Source organism: Pseudochaenichthys georgianus, unplaced genomic scaffold (assembly GCF_902827115.2).
Source record: "Pseudochaenichthys georgianus unplaced genomic scaffold, fPseGeo1.2 scaffold_1786_arrow_ctg1, whole genome shotgun sequence".
Taxonomy (NCBI): domain Eukaryota; kingdom Metazoa; phylum Chordata; class Actinopteri; order Perciformes; family Channichthyidae; genus Pseudochaenichthys; species Pseudochaenichthys georgianus.
In genome coordinates this window covers 1-26,164 of record NW_027262561.1, presented here as the reverse complement: position 1 = coordinate 26,164, position 26,164 = coordinate 1, and the positions used below count along the sequence as shown (strand labels likewise).

The window sequence follows — 26,164 nt, the reverse complement described above, 5'->3', positions numbered from 1 at the left end:
CCTAGTTAAATCAAAGTGGTTACTTTCTGTTGGCTGGGCAGTGTAGTTTTACACACCGTCTTATTTTACTTTTTCAGGACTTAAAACAGTTTTTTGGGGGCAGACCCCCTCAAAGAAAAAAATATATACACACATACAAGGTCATCATCTTAACAGTTTGTTATTCTCATCGAGTCATCCGTGAGCAGAGCATCAAGTTGGCATGTCTATTACAGCTAAATGCGGCGATTACTATTTTGTTCAGCAAAACGCCTCACAAACTTATTAAGATCAACAGCTGTAGTGCGTTTTGATTCAATGCTGAGTACAGCCAAACTTGACATTCTCTTCTCTGTCATTGTAGACCGCAACTACCTCATTCCTTCAGTGCTTGGGTCCGAAAGGCTTCTCGTTTTGCGCCGTCCCCCCGTTCAAGTGAATTCGCCACCAATCATATTTCCACTCTCGCGCCAGGACCGGGGGAGGGGTTACATGACGTGCATCTTGTGCTGCATTCACTTGCACTCGGACATTAGAGACTTTCTCTCATAAATGTCCGATGAGCCACAACTTTTCTTTCAAAACAAAGATGCCAACTGGGGTGGCAGCTGGGGTGGCAAGGCTATTGTTTAGGGTGGCAGTTGCCACCCCATGCCACCCCGGTAGATCCGCCCCTGGGTGTTGGCCATTGGCCTAATCATATCACCTGTGTTGGCTTTACGTTTTTGGTCAAACATTTATTTGTTTCACATTTGCATTGATGTAATCAATACTTTTCCAGATTTAATTTAATAAAAATAATAATAATTTTCGAAAAAAAACATATTTCTTGGGGGTGCTTAGGGGGTGCTTTGGCAATCCTGGGGGGTGCTTCAGCACCCCCTAGCTCCCCCCTGGCGCCGCCCCTGTCTATAAGTAGGGATGATCTAATACCGATACTCACTCTCTACCGATCGATTGGTGGTCTCTAAACATGCCGATCGCATGACGTAAAATTATGACGTAAAATACATGACACTTTTCTCTGTGCGCGTCAAAACAAGCTGACAAAATGGCTTCACCAGTCCGGCAGTATTTCAAGGTGTCCGAAACAGACATTAGAAATAGCGGTATGCAAGGAGTGTGAAGCAGAAATCCCCCGTGGTGGAACGCAACAACGACAATTTAATACCAGCTCTCCCGGATCTCGGCCGGGGTGACTGACCGGTGACACACACTTAGTTAAACCTAACACACTTACCTATTTTATCTACCTCTGGAACAACCTAAACTAATTATAAATATATTTATTCTTCACTGTCGGGTCACTCATTACTGGATCAGTGAGCTGCATGAGATAGTGACAGGCTGTCAGGAGAGAGAGAGGGCTTCTGCTCATTTCTCCCGTGTTCTCCCGTGTTATTATTATATTTAGCCTATATATACAGTCTATGGTTATTATTATTAACCTAAACTAATTATAAATAATATATTTATTCTTCACTGTCGGGTCACTCATTACTGGATCAGTGAGCTGCATGAGATACTGACGGGCTGTCAGGAGAGAGAGAGGGGGAGAGAGGAAAAGAGAGCGCGTCTGCTCATTTCTCCCGTGTTATTATTATATTTATATATACAGTCTATGGTTATTATTCAAAGTTAATGTAAACTTGAATAATGTACTTCATTTGAATTTGATAATTATGTTGGTTGTTGTTTGTGGATGCGCCAGTGAATGAGCCCCATTAACTGAGTTTTAAACATCACTTTAAATGGAAGATCCCATAGGCCCCGCCCACTCGATCGGATCGGTCGATACTGCTTCTGCCGATCGGCCCCGACATTGGCGATCGGAGCATCACTATTGATAAGCCTGAATTTGTTTTCCATATATACAGTACAGTACCACTACAAAGTGCATTTGGCAGTTAACTTGCCTTAAATCTTCATTAAAAAGAATAAACAAATGAATATCTAATAAATAAATGACTAAATTAATAAATTAATTCATAAATACTTTGTAGGTATAAACAGAGGACGCAAGCTGGACAGCATGACCATCCGTCCGTCACAGAACTGACAGCATCTGCTGAAAAGAAGAGGGAACAGTGGAGGCTCAATCAGAGGCGACGTGGGGAAAGAAAAAGGCAGGTGGAAGCTGTGATGAACCTCACACCTCTGTCTGAGGACTCTTTTGATGAGCCTCCACAAGTTGCCCGACCTGAACCATCTCAGCCATCCTCACTTCCAAGGCCATCTGTTTCTGGTCAGCCATCCTCACCTTGGGAGGGACCACTCTCATCCTCAACACCTGATAAGGCTTCACGTGGAAGCAAGAAAAAAAACTGTGAAAACCGTACCCGGAAACTGAGGGAGGAAATAGAAGAGTTAAGAAAGCAACTTTTAAGAGAAAATGTGAAGTACATCTCAAGCCTTTGCCACCAATTCCGACTCCCTCCGACATGACGAACGGGCGGGACATCTGAAGCATGTTATGAGACTGAGTCTGTTTTTTGATGTCAATAAATGTAAAGTTCAATTATAAAGTCTTTGGTATCCTTTTTTAAATTTAGGACTACATCCAGTTATTCGATCTATGTGCAATGGCATATTGCAGTTGCAGTATGTCATTCAGTACAACGAAAGACCTCATACAGTAAAACAATGAATTTTACCACAAATATATAAAATAGTGTGTTACTTGACATAAACAATGCAATGAATGAAGGCAATTTAATTATGATAAGAGGTTTCATATGATTTGAAAGCATTTTTACCCGTACTGGAATAATGTAGGAAAAAAATGTTGACGGATGAAAAGCTATTGCCTTAAAAGACAAAATATTTAATAGTTTTGGTGTGAAAATGTTATACCTGGATATAGATTCCTTATAGATCAATAATTACATTTTTCACTCTCTGTGACTGTGTCATTGATTTTAATATCATATGGAAAATAGCCTTGTTTTGCCGAATGACATTTTCAAGGGGTGTATACAATGAAATGCATAAAAATGCCTTATAGTGTTACCTTTTTCAGTGGGCACATGCAAAAATGAAAAATACATATTTGAAGTTTTTAACATGAGTGTGTGCGGGACGATTTCCCTTCGATTCTATTGGCTCTAACGGTCAGAAAGAGATGTCACATGTCAAAATCGAAGAAGGGGGGCCAAAGATAAGGAAAATCCACCCAAATGGCCCCAGAAGAGGTTTTTTTTGCTAAATCTGTCTTAAAAAGGTCAAATATAACTTGTTTGCATCAATCTTGATACAGGGTACCTATTATATGTTGTACTTGGGATTCCTAAAGCTTTTAGTCTACTAACCCATCATACGAGGTTAGTTTTCACTATAAGTACAAAATATGTTTTGGACGGACACTATCATTTACAGTTTTTTACCATGTTCAATCTGCATTTTCTTTAAAATAAAAAACATCTATATTGATTCTGACTTTTCTACATCCAACTCACCGGTTCATCATTACTTTGAGAAAAAAGATTATTAATTTAACCCTTTTAGAAGGGAAAATATGGTCATTTGTTCTGGGAATGTCATTTTCGAGCCTGAAACCTGAAAAACAGGCTTGGGGCTTAAGAGGTTAATCCACGTTGGCGTAGGTACAAAACCGTTGGTTTGTTTTTTCATCAGGAAATGCAGACCGGCTCAAACAAACGATTTGTAATCATCATCCTCACGATCATTTAATGTATCATATGTTCGCCGAATTGACATGAAAGCACAAATAAATGTGGTTTAATCCACATGTGTTTACAACTACAAAAATAATCGGTTTGTTCACATCCGACGGGAGGAAATGCAGCACGGCTCTCACTACCGGTTTTTAATCCTATTTTAATCATCATCCTTCACGATCATTTATGTTTATGTTCGCCGATTTGACATGAAAGCACTGACACATATGAATATACTCCATTAAAACCTTATTAACTTGCCCAAACTCAGTAATTCACTAAAAATAGGTTTATTTTTAATGAAGCCTCGTCATCTCACCATGGGAAAACGGGCTATAATATTATACTATTGTTAATCGTTTACTGTATTATTAGTGTTTAATATTACTGCTATAACAATCACACATTGAGTTCATTGTTGTGCAATGTTGAAATCAGACCGTTTTTTTTTTTAAATAGTCTGAATGAAACGTCAGCTCTCAGGTGATCAGCTGTGTGTTTACACACCTAATGGCCCATCAGCCACAGCTCTTCCCCCTGATCTCTCTTCTCCAGCAGTAAAGTTAACTTTAGGTTTGCATATTTATGCAGTGTCTCTTCCTCTCTGAAATATGAATGTTAGTTTTTACTGAAATTATCAAATAAAGTCAACATTGTGTTTACCAACATTGACCATACCGTTCACCAGCCCCCACCCCCTCTGAGTGACAAGCTGAGAAGTCAACTACTGTTAGCTGTCTTTAGGTGCTTTCACACCGCAGTACTTTTCCCACAAAGGTTCATCAGAACTTAGTTCATGAGAACTCTTTAGTTCTCATGAACTAAGTACAGATCGCGTTCTCACCGGAATAAGTCCCTGGGGGAGGATTAGGCAAATTAAGCCGCTGACGTCACTTCTTCTTCTTCTGCTTTGGGTTTACTGGCAGGCCGCAAACAACTTCACGGCGTACACTGCCACCCGAAGTCCCCGGAGTCGAAGCCTTCCGAGTAAATCGCCAGAACGCCGACACCTCCTCATCTCCACCGCTCCCATGTTTTATTTTGTGTTGCCATAAGTTAGTCTCTCTGTGTTTGTGCGCTGCGCTAATGCTAATAATGCTAATGCGAGGATAATAAAATGGCAGCTTCACAAAACTTTTTGGGAGTTTTACGGGGCGTGGTTTGCAATCCGCCCAGCCAATTAGACATAGGAACCTTTTTTCTCCCACGAAAGTACCTGCTCTCTAGCAGGGACGGAAAAGGGGGTAAAAAGGTTCTCATTAACTAATTTTAGTTCCGGCTCTTTTTGGTGTGAACGCGACATTTCGGAACTATATCGGAACTAAAGTGGGAAAAGTACTGCGGTGTGAACGCGCCTTTTATGTATTGACCATCGGAATGTGTGGAGAAAGTCTCCCAAGGGGGATGGGAGACTTTTTACTTTTGTTACATTCCGATGGACAATCGGAATTACATGCAGGGCAGCATTGCCGGTCTGAAAGGGTCTCTGGAAATATCAAACATTTAATTAAAGTTTTAAAAACAGTGACAGGTTCAGATTAGAGGTGGAAGAAGTATTCCTTTTATTTACCAAGTTAAAACGACGTATTAGAAGCAAATGTCCTGCATTCAAAATTGTCGATAGCCCAAGTGAAAAGTATTATCTGTCACATCCTGGCCCTGGCTGATCGCCTCACTCCCTCACCTGTGTGTTTTCCTTCCCTGTTAATCACCTGCCTGGCCTCAATGAGCCTCAGCTGTCCCTAATCATTACTCCTCTCCTGTGTATTTAGTTTGTGCTGTTGCCTTGGTCATTGCCAGTTCGTCTTGTCGGTCTAGCAGGAGGTGCTCCTAGATACTCTCCTAACGTAAGCTATAGTTCTAGCTGTTTAGCATTTGTACCAACTTAGTTGGTTGTTTTTCGTTGCTTCCAGTCTGTACATTTTTGGATCTTTGCCTGTATTATTTTGCCTTTTGGATTAAACGCTTGACTAAAGACCTTTTTAGCCTGGTTGTGCTCTTGAGTCCTATTTTTGCTCGTGCCCGTACTTGTGCTTGATAGTACGAACTGGCCAGCATGGACTCAGCCGACCAGGATTCTGTGCGGGCTGCTCTTCAGAGTCAAGGGAGGAGGATTTACCACCAAGAGGAGGAACTTACCGGGCTTCGCCAGGACTTAAAGTTGATGGCCGAGAGACAGGAGTCTGTTTTGTCATCTTTTGGTGGGCAAGTCTGTTATTTGGTCGAAAATATCCAAAAACTATTACTCCAGCCAAGTCCTCCAGCTCCCCCATTGTCTGTTTCCCCAGTGGATCCTACTCCAGTCCAGTCTCCAACTCCAACCCTGTCTCCTCACCTCTCCCGACCAGAGCGTTTTTCTGGGGATTCCGGTGATTGTCAGGCTTTCCTGGCTCAGTACGGCCTCCACTTTGAGCTCCAGGCTGCATGATACCCATCTGAGCGCTCAAGGGTGGCATACATTATCTCCCACCTTTCTGGCCGAGCTGAGGCTTGGACGACGGCAGAGTGGGTGCGAAGGTCTCCTGTTTGTGACTCCCTCGATCTCTTCGCTGAGACCTTCACCAAGAACTTCCAGCACATCCCACCTGGGCGGGGCAGCCAGAGCACTCGTTGGATTGTGCCAGGGTTAGCAGAGGGTTTCTGACTATGCTATAAAGTTCCGTACCCTGGCAGCGGACAGTGACTGGAACCAATCGGCATTGTTTGATGCTTTCCTTTATGGATTGTCCGGCACATTAAAGGATCAGTTGGCTCCTCTTGAGCTTCCAGCTGATTTGGACTCCCTAATTTCATTGACTATTAAGATTGACAAGCGACTGATAGAGAGGGAGCGAGAGAGAGACACTGCGATTCCCTACATCCATTCCTTTCCTCAAGTAGAAGTACAGATACTCTGGTGAAAGTAGAAATACTGACTATACTTCTTTGCTCAAGTAAAAGTAAAGAGGGCTTTTAAATACTGCTGCTGGTTTGAAAAGCATTGAATGGTTTATTGTGATCTCCTGCTACATTACAAACATGGAGCAGTTCAGTTATTAAGCTCCAAATATCTGGAACAAACTACATGAAACCTTATGGTCCTTTTTTAAATCAAGACTGAAGACTTTCATATCTCACAATATATAACATGTATTTTATATATGAGCTTGTTTTATGTTTATTTTATTCTCTTTGACTGTTTTTTAAAAGCCATTTCATAATGTGTTTCTGCTGCACTCTTTTGTAATGTTGTTCATGTTTGTAGAGCACCCTAGGAGGTCGAATCTGTCTAAAGTAGGTATAGAAAGAAAACATTAAGGGACATTATCTTTATTGCACAAAATATGTAAGATATCTAAGTGTCTTAATAGCTTGGGTGATTCATCTGTTTTGAATGAGAGGCGACTGTATCTTCAATTATCTCAGGTGTTATCGTCAGGATTTATTCTTTGCAGTTTAGTCTACATCTTTGAATTTTTTTTAAAGAATGTAATAATCCCTGCACACAGGGGCAAACACTGCAGAGCTGCCTGCAGATGATGGCACTGTATTAAAGTTAAACACACACATTACATTCTTTCTCAATGGTTTTTATTTTTCGTCCAGGACATGGAGATGATGGCTGGGTTTTTGTCCACATATTTAGAGGCTCTGCGCCTCCTGCGAGAGCGAGGTTTGCAGGTCTGTGGGAGAGAGAGGAGCGTTTATGGACAGATTTAAGTATTTAAAACACTGTTTGTATACCAAGTATGTAAGGCATAAACACAACGAGATACTCTTAACGAAACCTACAGCTTTTCTTTAATGTGTTCTTCAAGTAATACAAATATGTTAGCTTGGATAACCTCAGTTAGCTTAAGTAATGTAGCTTTGGTAGCTAAAGAAGGTTACCTGAAGTAATAACATTGATTGATTGATACATTTTATTTCGAACAAGTACAATTAATCATTACAAATAAAATGTTGCAGTGCATAGTCATGTACGGAGCCCTGGAGGGTTCACAGAGAGAAAAATAAATAAAACGTGGCCACGCTTTAGTAACTCGTGCGCACGCTTTAGTAACTCGTGCGCACGAGTTACTAAAGCGTGGCCACGTTTTATTTATTTTTCTCTCAATGAACCCTCCAGGGCTCCGTAGTCATGTAAGAGAAATCAAAACAAAAAATGACATTTACAACAACAGCATTAGCAACATCAACTGTCCCACATCTAGTGTCCCTAAATTATTAATTTATAATCTGCATTAATTATCATTATTATTATTATTAATCTGCTTTAACTGCGCACACATACATACACACACACACACACACACACACACACACACACACGCACACACACACACACACACACACACGCACATATATGTATACACACTTACATAGTCAAACATCTTCCCCATCCCTGTACCTCGAGAAAATAATTTCTCTGTATTTCCTCTTGAACTGGTTAATGTCTGGACATCGCTTTAGCTCCAAGTTCACACTGTTTCATAGTCTGACTCCACAGGTTAGGGTTAATGTCTGGACATGGCTTTAGCTTCCACTCCACAGGTTAGGGTTAATGTCTGGACATGGCTTTAGCTCCACGTTCACACTGTTCCATAGTCTGACTCCACAGATTAGGGTTAATGTCTGGACATGGCTTTAGCTCAGGGGTGGGGAACCTTTTTCCTCTCAAGGGCCATTTCAATTTTTCCAACATCCTCCGAGGGCCGTACAAATGATTGACCTCTGCTTAAAAATACTAAAATCACAGCCCATTCATTCAGCCTTTCTTTCATGCTGTGCAAAGAAAAAGCAACCTCTTAATCCAGATATTTTACCATGACTCATGCATGCACGTGCACGGTGTGGCATGACCACCAAAACAGAAAGATATGGACACAAGATGTGTGCAAATGTATTTAGTTTCCTATCCATGTAAACATGATTTAAGTGGGGACCTAACCTCCTCTAGGGGGGTGTTCTCCCCCAGGAAGATTTTTTTAAAATGTTGAGTTAAAAGCATCAATCTGGTGCACTTTGAGAGCAACATTAGGAGATCTATGGATACATCTCTCAACAACACCCATATGAAACAGAACTGTAAGCAGATTTTCTTTTTCTTTATGGATATTTTACAAATCACTCCCCTTTCAAACTGTATTCTTGTTTATTAATAACAACTTTTTTTACTATCATATAGTATTTTATACCTGTTTACTTTATGCTCTTGTTTTTTTATAACTATAATGATCATATAAAGATGTCCCTTTACCTCACTGGTTATAGAAAAAGCTTCTTATATTCGTTAGCATAGCTAGCTAACCAGATGCTAATAACACACAGTTATTGACTGTATGATCAGTATGACAGATGAACAGATCACCACTGGGCTTTCAACTAAAGACACAGCCACGCAAAAACTGCGGCATGTGTACGGCTCCTTATGGGTACTGCAATTTGTGGAAGTGGCGGAGCAGCATTCTGGTGCTCTGCTCTCCGTCAGAACCATGGTCAGAACTGCATCCCTGTCAGACGAGACATATACCACGTGATGACACGTTAGGCTCGTGATGTGTTCATGGTTACTGACCTTGGCCAGGAAAAACAGGGACTCGCTTGTTTAATTTTTTTGCGGTCTAGATTTCTTTTCTTTTTTGCTAAATTACCTCGAGGGCCGTAGCGAAAGGTCTCGCGGGCCGTATACGGCCCGGGGGCCGGAGGTTCCCCACCCCTGCTTTAGCTCCACGTTCACACTGTTCCATAGTCTGACTCCACAGGTTAGGGTTAATGTCTGGACATCGCTTTAGCTCCACGTTCACACTGTTCCATAGTCTCACTCCACAGGTTAGGGTTAATGTCTGGACATGGCTTTAGCTCCACGTTCACACTGTTCCATAGTCTCACTCCACAGGCTGAGATACAAAAAGTTCTTCTGGTTGTACGGACCCTATGAATTTAGAATTGAAATTGTTTCCTTGAACTATATCCCCCCACTCGTTGAGTGAATACTTTGTGGATGTTTCCTGGTAAAATGTTATTATTTGCCTTAAACATGATTTGTGCCGTTTGGAATTCTACCAGGTCTGTACGTTTTAACAATTTTGACTGGAGGAATAATTAGTTAAGGAAGTTAGCTTAGACAACCTAAGGATAGCTTGAGTAGCTACAGTTAGCTTGAGTATCTACAGTTAGCTTGAGTAACCAAAGTAAGTTATTAAAGAAATGACATCAAGTATTTTAGCTTAAATAACCAAAGTTAGCTTGAATAACCTAAATTAGCTTAAGTAAGTTAGCTTTAGTAGCTAAAGTTAGCTTTTGTAACAAAGTAAGTTACCTGAAGTAATACAAATAAATTAGCTTGGATAACCTCAGTTATCTTAAATAACCTTTAGCTTTGACCAATAGGGTGCCTTAAAAATAACCATTATCAAGATGCTAGTTTAGCATGAGCCTCAGATTGCTAACAGTAGGCTATTAAATAGGTTACTCTATTTTCTTCTTCTGAGATGCAGAACTTCATCTTAGTAAAAAACATTAGATTTTAATTGTGTTTCTAGTCTCTACTTACCAGCTGGCAGGAGTTTCCCATCCTGACGCACAGCTCCAGTTTGCAGTGCAGGAAGATTTCTCTGTTTCCTCCGTTGAACTCGAACATGTTTAAAGAGAAAACGTTGGAGGTTCCCTGTCCGTTTCCACTCAGTCTCACCGTCTCATCGTTAGCGTTCGGGCATCTGTTGAGGAACAGGAACACAGACATCATGACTACATGTTCAGCAGCAGACCTTTCTTATGATGCCCCAAACATAATATGTAAAGTATCAGGATGTTCTGAATCTGCAGTCTGCATTTCTGGCTATTACTATTATGACCCACAACCCTCTGATTTACACTTCCTGTCCAACCCAGTCTCACGGCATTTCGTGTTATAGTCACGACATTTAATCTATTGATTCGTGTTCACCAACAACATTTTCCCCCTTTTTTCGTGTCACACAGAACGATTTTAAAAGCATTGTATTTCTATTGGTAGTATGTTTTTCGTGCCTGCACCACGTCTTTTTTTCGGGTCTTGGAAGACCGGAAGCTGTGGGGTTCATAAAAACATGTTCTTACTCAATATCAAGCCACAATTATTGTTTTTAATTTTAAATCGTATAATGTCTGACTTTTTCTGCCGTCCGTGAGGAAAATAAATTGCTCAGAGCCTCAGAATACTGAAATCTGCATTTTTTTTAAATCTTTTTTTCCTTCTAATTTGTTATTCTTTTCTAAATAATACATTGTTATTTACTCAACAATAACACACAATTATCCTTGTTTTTATTTATTTGTGTAATTCTATAATCTCGGGCTTTTTTGGCGTCCGTCAGGAACTGAATTTCAAAATAAAATAACCGGAAACAGACGTTGGCCTATAAGGAACATTTTGACCATCATTGCGATACACAGCCACTGAACTGATTACCCAAGATCCTCAGCTATGGTTTAAGCTCGGTGATTGGATGTTTTAGCTGCAATGCATGGTGGGATATGGTGTTAATGCGATATGAAATCCGAAAAACATTTCAGAACTACACATGCTCGCTATTGTGTTTCGCAAAATGTGCTATGGGACGTCTCTATTGGGAACGTTTTCGTTTTTCCCACAATTAGAAGTTGGCAGTATTAAACACATTGGTGTTATCAAATGGGCTACAATCCACCGTCTTGGCGAAGACCACACCACACCACCCATAATCACAACAGTCACAGCAAACTCGGTTGCATCACAGCTGGTGGCCAACAGCCGTAACCGACACCGCCGCCAACCCACAGGAGAACACCATCGCACATTGGTATCAGACCAACCACAACCAGCCAGCCCTCTCACCAAACCCTTTGACATAGAATAACTCAAAACTGCAATGGGTAAGCTGAAACCCGGAAAATCAGCAGGGATTGATGACATACTGGCAGAAATGATACAGCACCTGGGACCTAACACAAATACCTGGCTCCTGGAGATGCTGAACACATGTATGGCACAAAAAACCATCCCTCCTGTCCGGCAAAGACCCATCATTCCCAAAGAGCTACCGACCCATTTCCCTCCTCTGCATCACTTACAAGCTCTACGAGAGGCTGCTACTCCTGCGCCTCATGCCACTCATAGACACCAAGCTGACTAAAGACCAAGCTGGTTTCCGTCCTGGCCGCTCCTGTGCTGGACAGCTACTCAACCTCACCCAACACATTGAGGATGGGTTTGAAGGAAAACAAATAACTGGAGCAGCATTCATAGATCTCTGCTGCCTATATGACACTGTCCAACACTGTACAATGGTCAGGAAACTACTGGACATGACTGGTGACCTGAATCTGTATCAAGTCATCAAAAGCCTCCTCAACAACAGGCGCTTCTACGTCCAGTTAAATGACCAGAGGAGCAAGTGGAAAACCCAAAAGAACGGCCTACCACAAGGTGGCGTACTGGCCCCCCTCCTGTTCAACATAGACACAAACGACCAGCCATTATCCCCAGAATGCCAACGTTTCATCTATGCAGATGACCTCTGCATCACCACCCAACAAGTAGACCTCCAGAAGATTGAGCCTGTCCTTGAAAGTGCCCTCCAAGAAATGTCCAGCTACTACAATAACAACCACCTGAAACCCAACCCATCAAAAACCCAACTATGCAGCTTCCACCTGAGGAACCGAGACGCTAAAAAAGAACTGAGCGTCACCTGGGATGGCCACAAACTGTCCAACCATACGCATCCCATGTATCTTGGTGTTAGACTGGATAGGACACTCTCCTTCAAGAAACACCTGGAGCACACCAAAGCCAAGGTCAACACCCGCAACAACATCCTGCGCAAACTAGTGAACTCCAAGTGGGGTGCCGATCCAGACTCTACTGTTGCATAGAAGAAGCTGAGTTTGATTTGACGGGGGAGGTTGGAGTTCCATACACTGGTCCTGCCGTTCAGGGCCCTCCATGCAAGTGCTCTCCTCACCTTAAGATATTGCTCGGTTGAATTGACCCATGAGCCGAGATACTTGAAGTCCTTGACTTCTTTAAGCACAGTGCCTTCTGTTGTTGTCAGAGGTGGATGTTCCGGTAAGGTGTTATAGGTGATAACCTCAGTTTTCTTGACATTTAGCCAAAGGCCAACCTTGGCACACTCTAACTCCACTCTGTTCAGGAGTTCCTGTGCTTGTTCCACGCTGTCGGAGAGCAGGCTGATGTCGTCCGCATCGTCCAGGTCTGTCAGGACTACTGTGGGGTGTCGTCTCGACCTCCTTGGTGTTAGAGTGAAGCCAAGATCCTGCTCTCGTCCACTGATGGCCTTCCTGAGCGCATAATCCAGGACTATGATGAAGAGGAAGGGGACTAGGGTGTCCCCTTGCATTACCCCCGCCAGGATGTCAAATTCCTCGCTGTTGCCATCTGGGGTCACCACCTTGGCCCTTGTTCCTGCGTACATGGTCTCTATGGCCCAGAGTAGGTTGGGAGGGACACCGTATGCCTCAAGGATCTTCACCATTGTGCTTGTGTTGTTTCTTTTGAAGTGAAATATTATTAATTTTATTTAAATAAAAAGCTAGTTTTGTTCACAATTTGTTTAGTTAGTTTCCCTTTTTTTTCTTCAAAAGAACCGATAAGAGTACCGTTAAAAAACCGGACCGATAAGCGGTATCGATAAAAGTAGTTAGATCAGGAGAGACATGATGTATGGAATACATATTTATTATCGGTCACATTATATCAATGGAACATAATGATGACAGTTCATCACAAATGAATGAATGTTGTTTTGGCGATTAGGCCCAAGTTTTAGTAGGATATCAATCGGGAAGGGAAGAACCATTTCCGATGAACCCCCCTGGGTCTAGACACTGGTGGTGGTTATAAGTGGTTAGGTCCGGTTGGAAGGGAGAAGGTTAAGCTTGGCCCTGAGTTGGAAGCAGGAGGCGAAGGGGTGGAGGAGGGTTGCGCGTTGACACCTGGAAGACAGCTGATAGAACAGGGGAGAGCATATATAGAGGGGTTAACAGGTGCGATGATTAGCCCTGTAATGAAGGGGCGTGATAGGTTTAGCTGAGGAGAGGCGCTCCCTGTCATTTAGATGCAGGGAGCAAGTATTGCCATGACGCGCAATACGGAGTGTTAGGTCTTCCTGTCTGAACTTGCGCTAAGCTTCATTTCAATCAGGAGAGACATGATGTATGGAATACATATTTATTATCGGTCACATTATATCAATGGAACATAATGATGACAGTTCATCACAAATGAATGAATGTTGTTTTGGCGATTAGGCCCAAGTTTTAGTAGGATATCAATCGGGAAGGGAAGAACCATTTCCGATGAACCCCCAAAAGAATGCAGGATGAAGTACTGAATGTGAATCTTACCTTGCGGGATGCGGCGGAAATCTATGGATGAAAAGGAGGTTAATACATGTGAGGATATAAGCGACTGATGCCTCCCGGGCATCCTTCCTGGACGTACAGGGCTTCCCGGCCGTACGGGGCATCCCGGACAGACGGGGCAACCCGGATGGGGCTTCCTGGACATACAGGGCGTCCCGGAAGTACGGGGCATCCCGGAGGGGGCATCCTGGCCGTACAGGGCGTCCCGGACGTACGGGGCATCCCGGGTGAGCGGGGACTACCCGGACGCACCGAGCGACCCGACCAGTGCCCCGGGTGCCCGGAACGTGCGAGGCTTCCCGAATGTGCGGGGTAACCTGACTTTAGCAGGGAAACATAATACGGACCGGAGGTTTCACGACCCGGACATACGGGGCTTCCCGGAAGAACGGGGCATCCTGGACATACAGGGCAACCCGGACATACGGGGCTTCCTGGCCGTACAGGGCATCCTGGATCGTACAGGGCATCCTGGATCGTACAGGGCATCCACACAGGGCTTCCCGGACGTACGGGGCATCCCGGAGGGGGCATCCTGGCCGTACAGGGCGTCCCGGACGTACGGGGCATCCCGGGTGAGCGGGGACTACCCGGACGCACCGAGCGACCCGACCAGTGCCCCGGGTGCCCGGAACGTGCGAGGCTTCCCGAACATTTTTTGCGGGGCAACCTGCTTTAGCAGGGACACATTATACAACCCGAAGGTTTTACAGCCTGGACATGCAGGTTTAAATAACAGAATTGAACATGAGCCGTAGGGCAACATACGTGCTGACATGCTAAGAACCACCACCAGTTATATGCATACGTACCAATTTGTTTAAGGTTGGAGAGACCTTTGGATAGCCAGCACGGTATTGAGGTCAGGGCGGATGTAGGATGAGAAAGCGGAGGAGGACCACCGTCCGAGTTGTTGCAGGGATGAGGACGAGACGCCTTGATTGGCAGCGGAAGTAGCTGCGCCTATTCTGAAGGAGTGCCCCGTGTGTAGAAGGGGTGATAACCCGGATTTAATGAGGACTTGTTTTAAATAGATGTTGAACTGTCTTTGTGTTAAAGGAAAATTCCCTGAGATGAGGAATAATGGCGAGAGGGGGTTCGAGGTAGGTCTAAGCCGTAGAAACTTGATCATGGCTTTATAAGGGCAGAATTGAGAATCGATGCGGGCGGCGATGACGGAGCAGGCGCCGCCGCATTTGGAGTGTTTAAGATATAGACTAAGATGGCTGGCGTGAAAGGATAAGTCAGAAAAGCTGACGTCTCTATTGGAATTGAAAGTGAGGGAAGCGGTGGTAAATTCGCCTGGTCTAAGAAAGGCATAAAAAGCTAGGAGAAATAGAGCGTCGAGTAGTGCATCGATGTAAGGGGAGAATACCCCGCTTCTAAGCTTGGAGAGCATGAGGTGTAAAGTGGAGAGTGTAATAGGGCGTCTCCGGTCTGAAACGGGGGGGTAAGTTTTAATGAGACCTTTGAGGACGAGTTTGACAGACTGGTTTGTGAACAGGCTGGGAAAGCCGGGATCGGAACAGCGAACGTTAAACTGGATTCCCGCTAAGAGGCCCCGGATGTATTGAGGTTTGAGGTGGCGATCAGTGGCGCAGTAGCACATGAAGGCACACACGGTGGAGATGAGAACGGGTTTAAGAGTGATGCCTAAGGAAAAGCAAAACATCGCAAACGTTCTCCAAGCGAAATCGTATGTTTTAAGGGTGGAAGTGGCTAAGCCTTTCCTCATGAAGAATCTGGCTGATTCGAGGTGCCTTTCTAGGGGGCTACTATCTAGGAGAGAGAGAGGAGGTGCAGGGGAGGAATCTTGACGGGTTGAGCGCTGGCTCCTGGGCAGAGATTCCGGAACTTCTGAAATTGGAAGCGAGAGAGGGAATCAGCCACTGGGTTAAGGTGGCCGGGAACGTGACGTGCGGAGATGAGGAAATTGTGGGTGATGGAAGACCACGTGATGCTTCTCATGAACGGCATGATGTCACGGCACGGGGAGCGTGCTTTGTTAATAATCCCGACCACTGATTGGTTGTCGCAGAGTACTGAGATCCGCTTCCGGGGCCAGAGGTGCCCCCACACGTGGCAGGCAACAGCGATCGGAAAGATCTCATGCAGAGCGGAGGAAGAGGCATGGCTGGGAAATGTCGGAGGCCACGAGCCTGCGAACCACTCTCCCTGAAAAAAAACCCCAAAACCCACGGATGGGGCAGCGTCCGTGAAGAATCTCATGGAGTCGGAGGAGTACATGAGGTCGTCGTAGAAGAAGGTGACGCCATTCCAGTGTGCGAGCAGGAGGGACCAAAATCGTAGGTCAGAGCGGCAGCCTTCGTCTAGGAAGACGTGGTCATGGAGGTTTTCTGCAGCCGACGCTGTATCCAGGAGCCGGGAGATAAAAGAGCGCCCCTGAGGGATGATACGCATGGCGAAATTGAGGTGCCCGAGCAAGGAGAGAAGCTGCTGCTTGGTGATAACTTGTTGCTCGCAGAAGGCTTTTGAGATGTCGCGAATGCGCTGCAGTTTGTCCGTGGGGAGAGATGCTTCCATGTCTACGGAGTCGAGTGTAATGCCTAAAAAGCCCAGGCGTGTGTTGGGGCCTAGCGTTTTCTCTACTGAGAGGGGAACACCTAACTCCTGAAAGCATGTTTGGAGTTTTGCTAAAGAGTCGCCTGAGTTGTCCCGAGGGGGATCTATGAGGAGGAAGTCGTCCAATAAGTGAAGAACGGAGGGGATTCTAACGACGTTCAGGAGGATCCAGCAGAGGGCTTCGGAAAAAGAATTAAAGATACAGGGGCTACTTCTGCACCCGAAGGTTAGGCGGACAGCAAAGTAGAATTTTGATTCCCACCTGATACCGAACATGTGCCACTGAGATGGGTGAATGGGAATTATTTTGAATGCGTCCGTGATATCCGCTTTGGAGAGCCACGCTCCTTGCCCTGCAAATTTGATAAGCTTAATGGCATTATCGACTGAAGCGTAGTGAAGTGAAAAATACTCGGGGGGAATAAGGCTATTGATGCTGCAGAACGGCCCAGCGCGAGGAGCGGACAGATCGAAGATGAGCCTTTTCTTCTCGGAATATTTGCGTGTAGCGACCCCTATTGGGCTTGTTCGGAACACCGGGAACGGAGAGGACTGGAAAGGACCGATTAAATATCCTTTGTTGAGCTCTTTTTTTATGAGCTGAGAGACTATAGTGGGTTCTTTGGCGGCTGACTGCATGTTTTTTGCCACTAGAGTCACTGAGGGGGGAGAGAGAACCCCTACCCTGAACCCTTGAGAGAGCCCTGACAGCAGATAGTCAACGAACACGGGATTTGGGTGAGTCGAAAGTGCAGCTGCTAAATGTGTGGTGTTAGTGGGAGTCGATGGGTGATGTTTTAAAAGGTTTTTCCACCACGTTGATTCTGGCGCGGGAAAATGAGCCGGCGCCTGGGGCAGACTGACCTCGGGTGGGCCTCCCTGCACGTACTGCAAATGTGGAGAAAAGTACAATACTGTTGAGAACCACGTTCTCGTTAAAAGCACCGCAAATCTTCGTGTCCCTTTGCCTAATCACCTGACGGTTTGTTTTGATGTTCCCAGGATACTGCGTGGGGAAAACGCTAGACCCGGAGAGAGGTACTGAAGGGCAGAGCGGAGAGGTGTGGCCCTGCGCTCCACAGCTAATGCATGAAACTACCTGTTGCCCGCCGGTAGCCATAACGAGCAGCTCGGTATCCAGCACGGACCAGTCCAGGCGGATGTTGCTATGAGCTAAGTGTAGCGCTGCTTTGCTGGAGAAGTTTTTGTGGTATTGATAGAAAACTAGTTTCCCATATTTTAAGTGAAGATCTCCGATCATGGCCAAATAGGCGTCTAATTCCGCTCTCCTTCCAGGGTAAACTGTGCAGAGAACATCGCGGAAAATGCTGAATGCTACCAGAAATTGTCCTATCGAAAGGTCTTTGAGGAGCCGGGGGTCTGCGGATTTAAATACCGCAGTAATGCTTCCTCCCGTGGCGATGCTTTGTCGCACTCCGGGGAAGGCAGGATGAGGCTGACCAAATTGATGTCTTTCCCGTCAAGGATTTTTGCCCTGAGCCGTGAGGAGATGTTAGCGGCTTGGGGGATATAGGGCCTACCTGAGAGAGGAGCCGGGAGGGCGGAAGTCAGGGTGTAAACGGGAGCTATCGCGCCGGTTGTAAAATCCTGGCCCGGCGGGGCCGCCAGAGAGGTTGAAGCTCCGGCCTGATTTTTCTCCATGGACTGGAGGCGAGCGTCTATTAATAGCATGGAGCTTGCCAAAGATTGCAGCGTATTGGCTAGTCTACTGTCGAACGGGGGCTGAGTGCCGGAGCTCCCGGGCTGAGTGGTGCTGGGCTGCTGAGCCCCGCTGGAGTGAACCTGGAGAGTGTGGGATTTTTTGGTCGGGCGAGCTCCTGGAGGACTCGCTTTTTTTAGCCTTTTGCCCCCGCGGCCGCGAGCGCGCCCTCGCCCTCTTCCGGGGGGGCTGGCTGGGGCTGCTGGCCTGGGTTGAGAGACCGCGCCGGAGGCTTGGTCCGCCAGATCACGGAGCTGAGACAGCAGGAGATCTGGGGCTGGGGTGATGCCCTACTTCTGGAGGTGGGCGATGAGGAATTCTGCTTCTGCTGAGCGAGAGCCGCTGCGGGCGCTCAGACGGGAGCTGGAGCGACGATGAGTTACAGAGTTGGATGCTGCCTCTGAAAGGGTATCGGAGATGGGATCGAGATCCTTCGAAAAAGGTAAGTCCTCTGAAGAGTCTGAATTAGGCATGTTTGAGCGTTTGTTTTGTTTTTTTGTATCCAGTGTTTAAAGGCGTAAGAGGAGTATAAACTACCAGCTTTGCGCGTTGACACCTGGAAGACAGCTGATAGAACAGGGGAGAGCATATATAGAGGGGTTAACAGGTGCGATGATTAGCCCTGTAATGAAGGGGCGTGATAGGTTTAGCTGAGGAGAGGCGCTCCCTGTCATTTAGATGCAGGGAGCAAGTATTGCCATGACGCGCAATACGGAGTGTTAGGTCTTCCTGTCTGAACTTGCGCTAAGCTTCATTAGTACCGTTAAAACCATAACGATACCCATCCCTACTCACAAGTATGTAGTCCAGGGGTCACCAACCTTTTTTATGGCGAGGGCTACTTTCAAAAAATAAAACAAGTCGGGGGCTACTTTTACTCCTCTTTTTTTGTGTTTTGCAGTGTATATATTTAGCACATTTGAACATTATTATATGATTACCTTTAACCTTTGTGTGCTGTGGGACCAGTTTGCAGTGTTTACTAAAAAAACATGAATGCAATTTAATTATTTTAACTGCTTTATTTGGGGGTGGACGGGCCTCACCTCCTCTAGGGGGGTCCGGGGGCATGCTTCCCCGGGAAGATGTTTTTTTAAATGTTGAAGTGAAATGCATCAATCTGGTGCACATTGAGCACACAATGAATTTATGGATACAGCTCTCAACACTCATATGAAAGGGAGCTGTATACTTTTCAATAATCCAAACATCTTTAGAATATGATCACAACCAATAACAAATCATTTAAACTGGTTTATTCTTATCTTATCTAGTTAGTATTCTTTCTTTTTATTTATGCATATTTTACTAATCACTCCCCTTTTAAACTGTTTTTTGTTTTTTTTACTGTCCTATAGTACACATTGGAATGATTTCTTACTTTATCTATATTAAATAGAAAAAGGTGTGCTCTCCCTAGCTCTCTCGCTCACTCTCTCCCTCTCTCTCTCCCCTCCCTCCCTCCCTAGCTCGCTCGCTCTCTCTGTCTCGCTCGCTCACAGAGGCTGTGTGCTCCTCCTTGGCGATGACGGCTTGCGTTCAAAAATAATAATAAACATATTTGTAAAAAACATGTCCCCCCTGTCCCCAGTGGAAATTACGCCATGCGTGTGTATGCGTCAAGTGCAATAAATAGATATGCAAGTTGCAACACACAGAGTACAACTCTGCCCCTAATGTGTTGTACAGGCTGGCATGATAGGCTGTTCAATGGGGCTGATGTGTTGTGTAGATTCTGCCAGAAGGAAAATCAGCGGTGAGCTGCCGCTCCACATTGCTTTTCTTCCCGACTGCAACATTGGTCCCGCAAATCAAGCAAGATCGTGATTGGTCGATATTCATTGTGGGGGTGGGGGGAGGAGGGGTGTTAGATAGATATAGAGTTGAAGTAAGTAGATAGAGTTCGCTATGATTTAGGTTTCGTTTATGCATAGGGTAGATTCTTTTAATTACATTTCCTTTTTTGTTTTGTGTATTTTATACATTTTGGATTTGCTTGGCGAGCTATTTTTAGAACATGCCCCGCGGGCGACTCACGTTGCCCCTGCGGGCAACTAAGTGCCCGCGGGCACTGTGTTGACTACCTCTGATGTAGTCCAACTGACGTAGCATACCTGTGGCTCGATCTTGGAAGGTCCATCTGCCTGTTCTTTTCCGGAACATGGTGTTCGCTGCCAGTAGCTCGTGTTCCATGAGAAGGGCCGTGAGGTATGCGCCATTGCGGTTGGTAGAGTTGTGGTATGGGTAGGGTACGTCCTCTGGTCCAAGCCTTGCGTTGAAGTCACCCAGGATTGCCAGGAAGTTGTACACTGGGACATCTCGGACTGCTGTTGCAAGGTCCTCATAGAACTTCTCCACCTCCTCAGATGGTGCCACGTTGGTGGGTGAGTACACAACTATGACTGTTGTTACTGGGTTGCCTGAGAACTCTGCAGTAAGGATCCTATCTGTGTGATGATAAACCCGACGGAGAGCCTTACGCACCAGAGGACCCAGCATTAGCCCTACGCCCCCTGTTGCAGCCTGGACCTCGTTTCGCCACGCAGATGCAGTGATGAACGTGCATCTCTCCACTCTGCGATACACGATCTGGTCATCAGTGTGCACTCTTCTGTGTTCCTGGATTCCCAGGATCTCCACTCCCCGTTCCTCAGAACAGTGTTCTAGTTCTACCAATCTAGCTTCTTCTCTCACAGTACATGCATTGAAGGTTCCCATTACGAATGGGCTCCAACAACGCATGAGTGCATTGGACGGGGTGCTGTGATCGGACAGGACCCTCCCTTGCTGGTTTGGGGTCCTATCGTCATGTTGTCCTCCGGAAGGAGGATCAGCACCACCATCTGCTGCGATGTTCCTGCGGACTCCCGCCGTTGGAAGTATAGGATTTGTTCTTCATGGTTGGCTTTACTATGCTGATTAAGGACTGGGGGGCGCAACTCCTCTCAGTCCTGGTTTTAGTTCAGAGTGTCCTTCTCCTAGATGGGTTGCCTTCCATGGCTATGAGCCCCATCTGCCCCTGCTATTTGCCCATAGCTGGGACAGTGGTTGGCAGGCGCCAGGGCGTGTCCACACACCGGTGGGTCTGCACGCCTTGCCTCTGGTGCCCACTATTGCTCCGAGATCCCCTACAGTTTAGCCTGGGACCTCACGGTACCCAGTTACCGTGTGTGGCCGCGAGGAGGCACTGCAGAAGTCTTGGCGGTGGAGCGGCTTTGTACCAGCAGGAGGAGACTTTACACTCGGCTCCTCTTTTCACCCTCCGCAAGGAGTGCTAGCCGGCGGCAGTAGCTGAAAGCAGAGTAGCAAGCAGAAGCAGCATGCACTAACTACAAGCACTACTACCATAGATCTACTGCACTACGCATCACACAGCCCTGCATGCAAGCACACACACAAATTGTTACTTTGTAATTCTACTCCACTACAATTCAGAGGTTAATCTGGTATTTTTACTCCACTACATTTATTTTAGTTACTTTGCAGATTCTGATTAATGATGTGAAATATAAACAACCCTTAAATCAGAATTTTACACCTGTGTAAAATTCAGGGCAGGTGATTGTCAAGCACTAACGATCAGGTGAGATATTTGATAGTTAGTGCTTGAGAAGACTAAACATTTATCTGCAGATCCCTATAAAGTTTATTAATTACTCGTTATTCTCTACTAATAGTTGATTAAAGACTGTATATAATTGCTATTTTGCACATCCCTTTCAATATTTTCTAAGGTTTATTGACATATCATATACACCACTACGTTGAAGTTATGCAATGAATGAAAAACAACAATAACTTTGTATTATTAGTGAAGGACACTTATGTATGTATAACATCTGAAGATGTGTAGTTTTATTCATGTTTTCACATAATTTTACAGGATATTGCTATATTTAACATTTTTTACTTCAACACATTAATATCTGATTTGTAAAACATCACAGACAGAAATGTATATGTCATTTAATGGTAAGCTATTGAAATTCTGATTCCATAGATGTGTCTCCCATCACCCACAACCCCTGACTATTCTTTCAACTCAGTATTTACATTCTTTAATTCAAATAAAATCAGTAATGTCTTTAAAAACTACAAGTCCCTTTCTATCAGCTGTGCACCGTTATGGTGTAAATATAACCTATCTACCAATTAATCAAATATAAAAGTCAGCCAAATTAATGTTGATACTGCAAGGAGACGTTTTGTGTGAAGAGAAATTGAAGATGTTGTTTAATTGTTGATATATTTATGATCCACGTCACATATTCAGTTTCGGTGGCAGTTCTTCCAGTTTGTCTAGAAGTCTTCAAATCAGGGCTCTATAAATAAAGAACTACGGCAAATGTGTAATATTTAATGCAGCCGAACCGTGTATTACAATGCCAGTTATGTGATGACTTCCAAAGAGAAAAGCAAGCACACTCGGAATAAAGTATTATTTTCTTTATTTTAATTTTTTTTTTCGGATTTCATATCGCATTAACACCATATCCCAACGTGCATTGCGGCTAAACAATCCAATCCCCGAGCTTAAACCATAGCTGAGGATCTTGGGTAATCAATTCAGTGGAATCCAATCACCGAGCTTAAACCATAGCTGAGGATCTTGGGTAATCAATTCAGTGGGTGTGTATCTGTTTCCGGTTATTTTATTTTGAAATTCAGTTCTCGCATCGCTATTTTTTGCAAACTTTGCAGGAGGCTACTTGTGGGCTTGACCCTCGTCTTAGTCATGGCTTGTATTTGTCTTCTGCTAGCCAACGCTCATTGAAACTGCAACCTCCTGGCATACTATCCTCTGTCTATCACTCTCATCAGAATGCCCAGGTCACACGTAACAAAAACACTTGCCGGTCACGCGCATTGCGCGGGAAGGCCGGAGCGGAGCTGTTTTATGTAAAAGCGAAGCAATTAAGCGCGCTCTGACTTCTTTATTTTCTTTTAACCTAAAAAGCGAAGTAAAGTACAATTTCAAGCACTTTATCCCAAATTCAAGCACCATTCCCAAAATTCAAGCACTTTTCAAACCTTGAAAACACCTCGTAGAATTTCAAGCATTTTCAAGGATTTCCAGCACCCGTACACACCCTGAATAGAAATACATTGCTTTTGAAATTGTTCTGTGTGACACGAAAAAAAGGGGGAAATCGTGTTGGTGAACACGAATCAATAGATTAAATATCGTGACTATAACACGAAATGCCGTGAGACTGGGTTGTCCTGTCCCCTCGTGGTCCAGTAGGACTCAGAAGTTGCACTTTTCCTTGTTCATGTGATGTTTGGTGTTGTTTTGTTTCTTTCCTGTTAACTGTCAAGTGGGAACTAAGTATTTGTTTAAAGTTTTTGTGTTTCTCTTATTTTCCTATGATACTGTTGAAAATATGAAGGAAAGACCGTCTATTTCTATCTATTTATTTATTTATTTTGAGAAAGGGGCAGGTAATATCAGATTATTTTTGGGTATGGTGTGTTTAGAGACATGCTTTGTAACTAATTGTTATACATTAAGTTGTGCATACCATGAACGGAAAAATACAAAAAATGAAATGGTGTTTTATTTTGCTTATTAGATATTTCCACAGGCTCACGAACAAAGTAGGTGTTTTGGATGCTATCTCAGATCTGTGTATTTCTCACCCGCTGATGATGAGGTCGTGGCTCAGACTGCCGTTTGGAGATGACTGGCTGGTGGCCCAGCAGGAGTCGGTCACGATGGAGACTCTTTTCCCGTCCAAACCCTCCGTCTTCAGCTCTAACCAGATCCTCTGGTTCAGCAGCAGCTCTGTCTCTGGCTTCACGACATACAGGAGGTTCTGGTCCAGGTAGGCGCTCATCTGCAGGGTGTAGTTCCACTCTCCAGAGGTCAGCTCCTGCACCACAGAGCTGCAGAACACACACACACACACACACACACACACACACACACACACACACACACACACACACACACACACACACACACACACACACACACACACACACACACACACACACACACACACACACACACACACACACACACACACACACACACACACACACACACACACACACGTCATTTGATTTATTTCAAAGAACTTACTTATTTACAATAATACAAACAAATTATTCTTTTACGTTGTATGTCATATTTTAAAAGACAAATACAAAGGACTATCTCTGTACATCCATCATCCAAAATACATTTGTTATTAAAAACACACACAGTATAGCAGTGTGAAGCTTGGAGCTGCGGTACTTTAAGGACCAGGAGAAGCTCACCTGTCTTTGATCCTGAAGGCGAAACTCTTGTTCTCCGGCTCTTTGTACAGGCAGGAGAAGTCGATCTGGATCTGGTTGTGACGCATGATCACGCCGTACTCTGACATGTTCCTCGTCATGATGGCGTTCTTGTAGAGGATCATGCTGTTGTTTTTCTGCAATGTGAAAGAAAACGTTAAGTTAATTTAATCACAGCAGTCACATTATCCTCGTGGTCATTAACAGTCCAACAATCTCATGGTCTCCGGCTTGAGCTTCAAACAGATCTATTTATTTCTGATCCCCTCCAGAATGGAAGGAGTCATCACAGACAGAGCATCAGCTAGTTCCTGAGCAGTGTCCTTCACATGCTGATATCCAAGAGAGGGAGTCACACAGTCACAAGATGGAGGAGTAGAAAGCAGTATTCAATGCTTACTTCAGATTAGCTCCATGTCAGAAATGAGCATGCTTGATGTCTCTCTCCATAGAGGCTGAGTCATCATGTTCATCACATAGCTATCATCTGCCTCAAACAGTCCTGATGCTCTTCTAGGTCATCACACATCCTGTCATGTTCACAGCTACAGTTGGGATACCTTTGTTATCATGCTACTCTCATATTGGAAGAGGACATTCAGGAATCTTCTAAATACGTTCACTCACCACGACCTCCGTCCCGCAGATGTTGCTGCTGTTGAATCTGAAGGTCACCATGTGGGTCTCGTTGTCCATTTGGGCCAAAGTTGTTGGAGCAGCTGTAGTTGGAGCGGCTGTAGTTGGAGCGGCTGTAGTTGGAGCAGCTGTAGTTGTTGGAGCAGCAGTAGTTGGAGCAGCAGTAGTTGGAGCGGCAGTAGTTGGAGCAGCTGTAGTTTGGGCTGCAGTAGTTGGAGCCACAGTTGTTGGAGCAGCTGTAGTTGGGGCTGCAGTAGTTGGAGCAGCTGTTGTTGGGGCCACAGTTGTTGGAGCAGCAGTAGTTGGGGCTGCAGTAGTTGGAGCGGCTGTAGTTGGAGCAGCTGTTGTTGGGGCTGCAGTTGTTGGAGCGGCTGTAGTTGGAGCAGTAGTAGTTGGAGCGGCAGTAGTTGGAGCAGCAGTAGTTGGAGCAGCAGTAGTTGGGGCTGCAGTAGTTTGAGCAGCAGTAGTTGGAGCTGCAGTAGTTAGAGCAGCTGTAGTTGGGGCTGCAGTTGCTGGAGCAGAAGTTGTAGGGGCAGCAGTAGTTTGGGACACAGTTTTGGGAGCAGCTGTAGTGGTAGCAACAGTAGTTGAGGTCATAGTTGTGGGAGCTGGGGATGCAGTAGTCTTAGCGCCTGTAATGGAAGCAACTGTAGTTGGGGCTGCAGTTGTTGGAGCAGCTGTAGTTGGAGCAGCAGTTTTTGGAGCAGCTGTAGTGGGAGCAGTTGTAGTTGGAGCAGCAGTAGTTGGAGCAGCAGTTGTTGGAGCAGCTGTAGTTGGAGCAGCAGTTGTTGGAGCAGCTGTAGTTGGAGCGGCAGTAGTTGGGGCTGCAGTTGTCTGAGCGGCTGTAGTGGAAGAAGCTGTTGTTGGGGCTGCAATAGTTGGGGCTGCAGTTGTGGGAGCA

At 45.0% G+C, this 26,164-nt stretch overlaps 1 protein-coding gene across 1 annotated transcript; it reads right to left on the bottom strand.

Moving 5' to 3' along the window:
* Positions 1 to 5,467: 5,467 nt before the first annotated feature.
* On the bottom strand, positions 5,468 to 26,139 carry LOC117441553 (mucin-22-like; the record flags this gene model as incomplete). The annotated part of the gene is made up of 5 exons (XM_034077621.2): positions 5,468 to 7,318; positions 10,192 to 10,354; positions 23,986 to 24,231; positions 24,610 to 24,764; positions 25,255 to 26,139. Coding segments are annotated over 5 exons (1,551 nt in total), but the record flags the coding sequence as incomplete, so codon positions are not given.
* Positions 26,140 to 26,164: the final 25 nt, after the last annotated feature.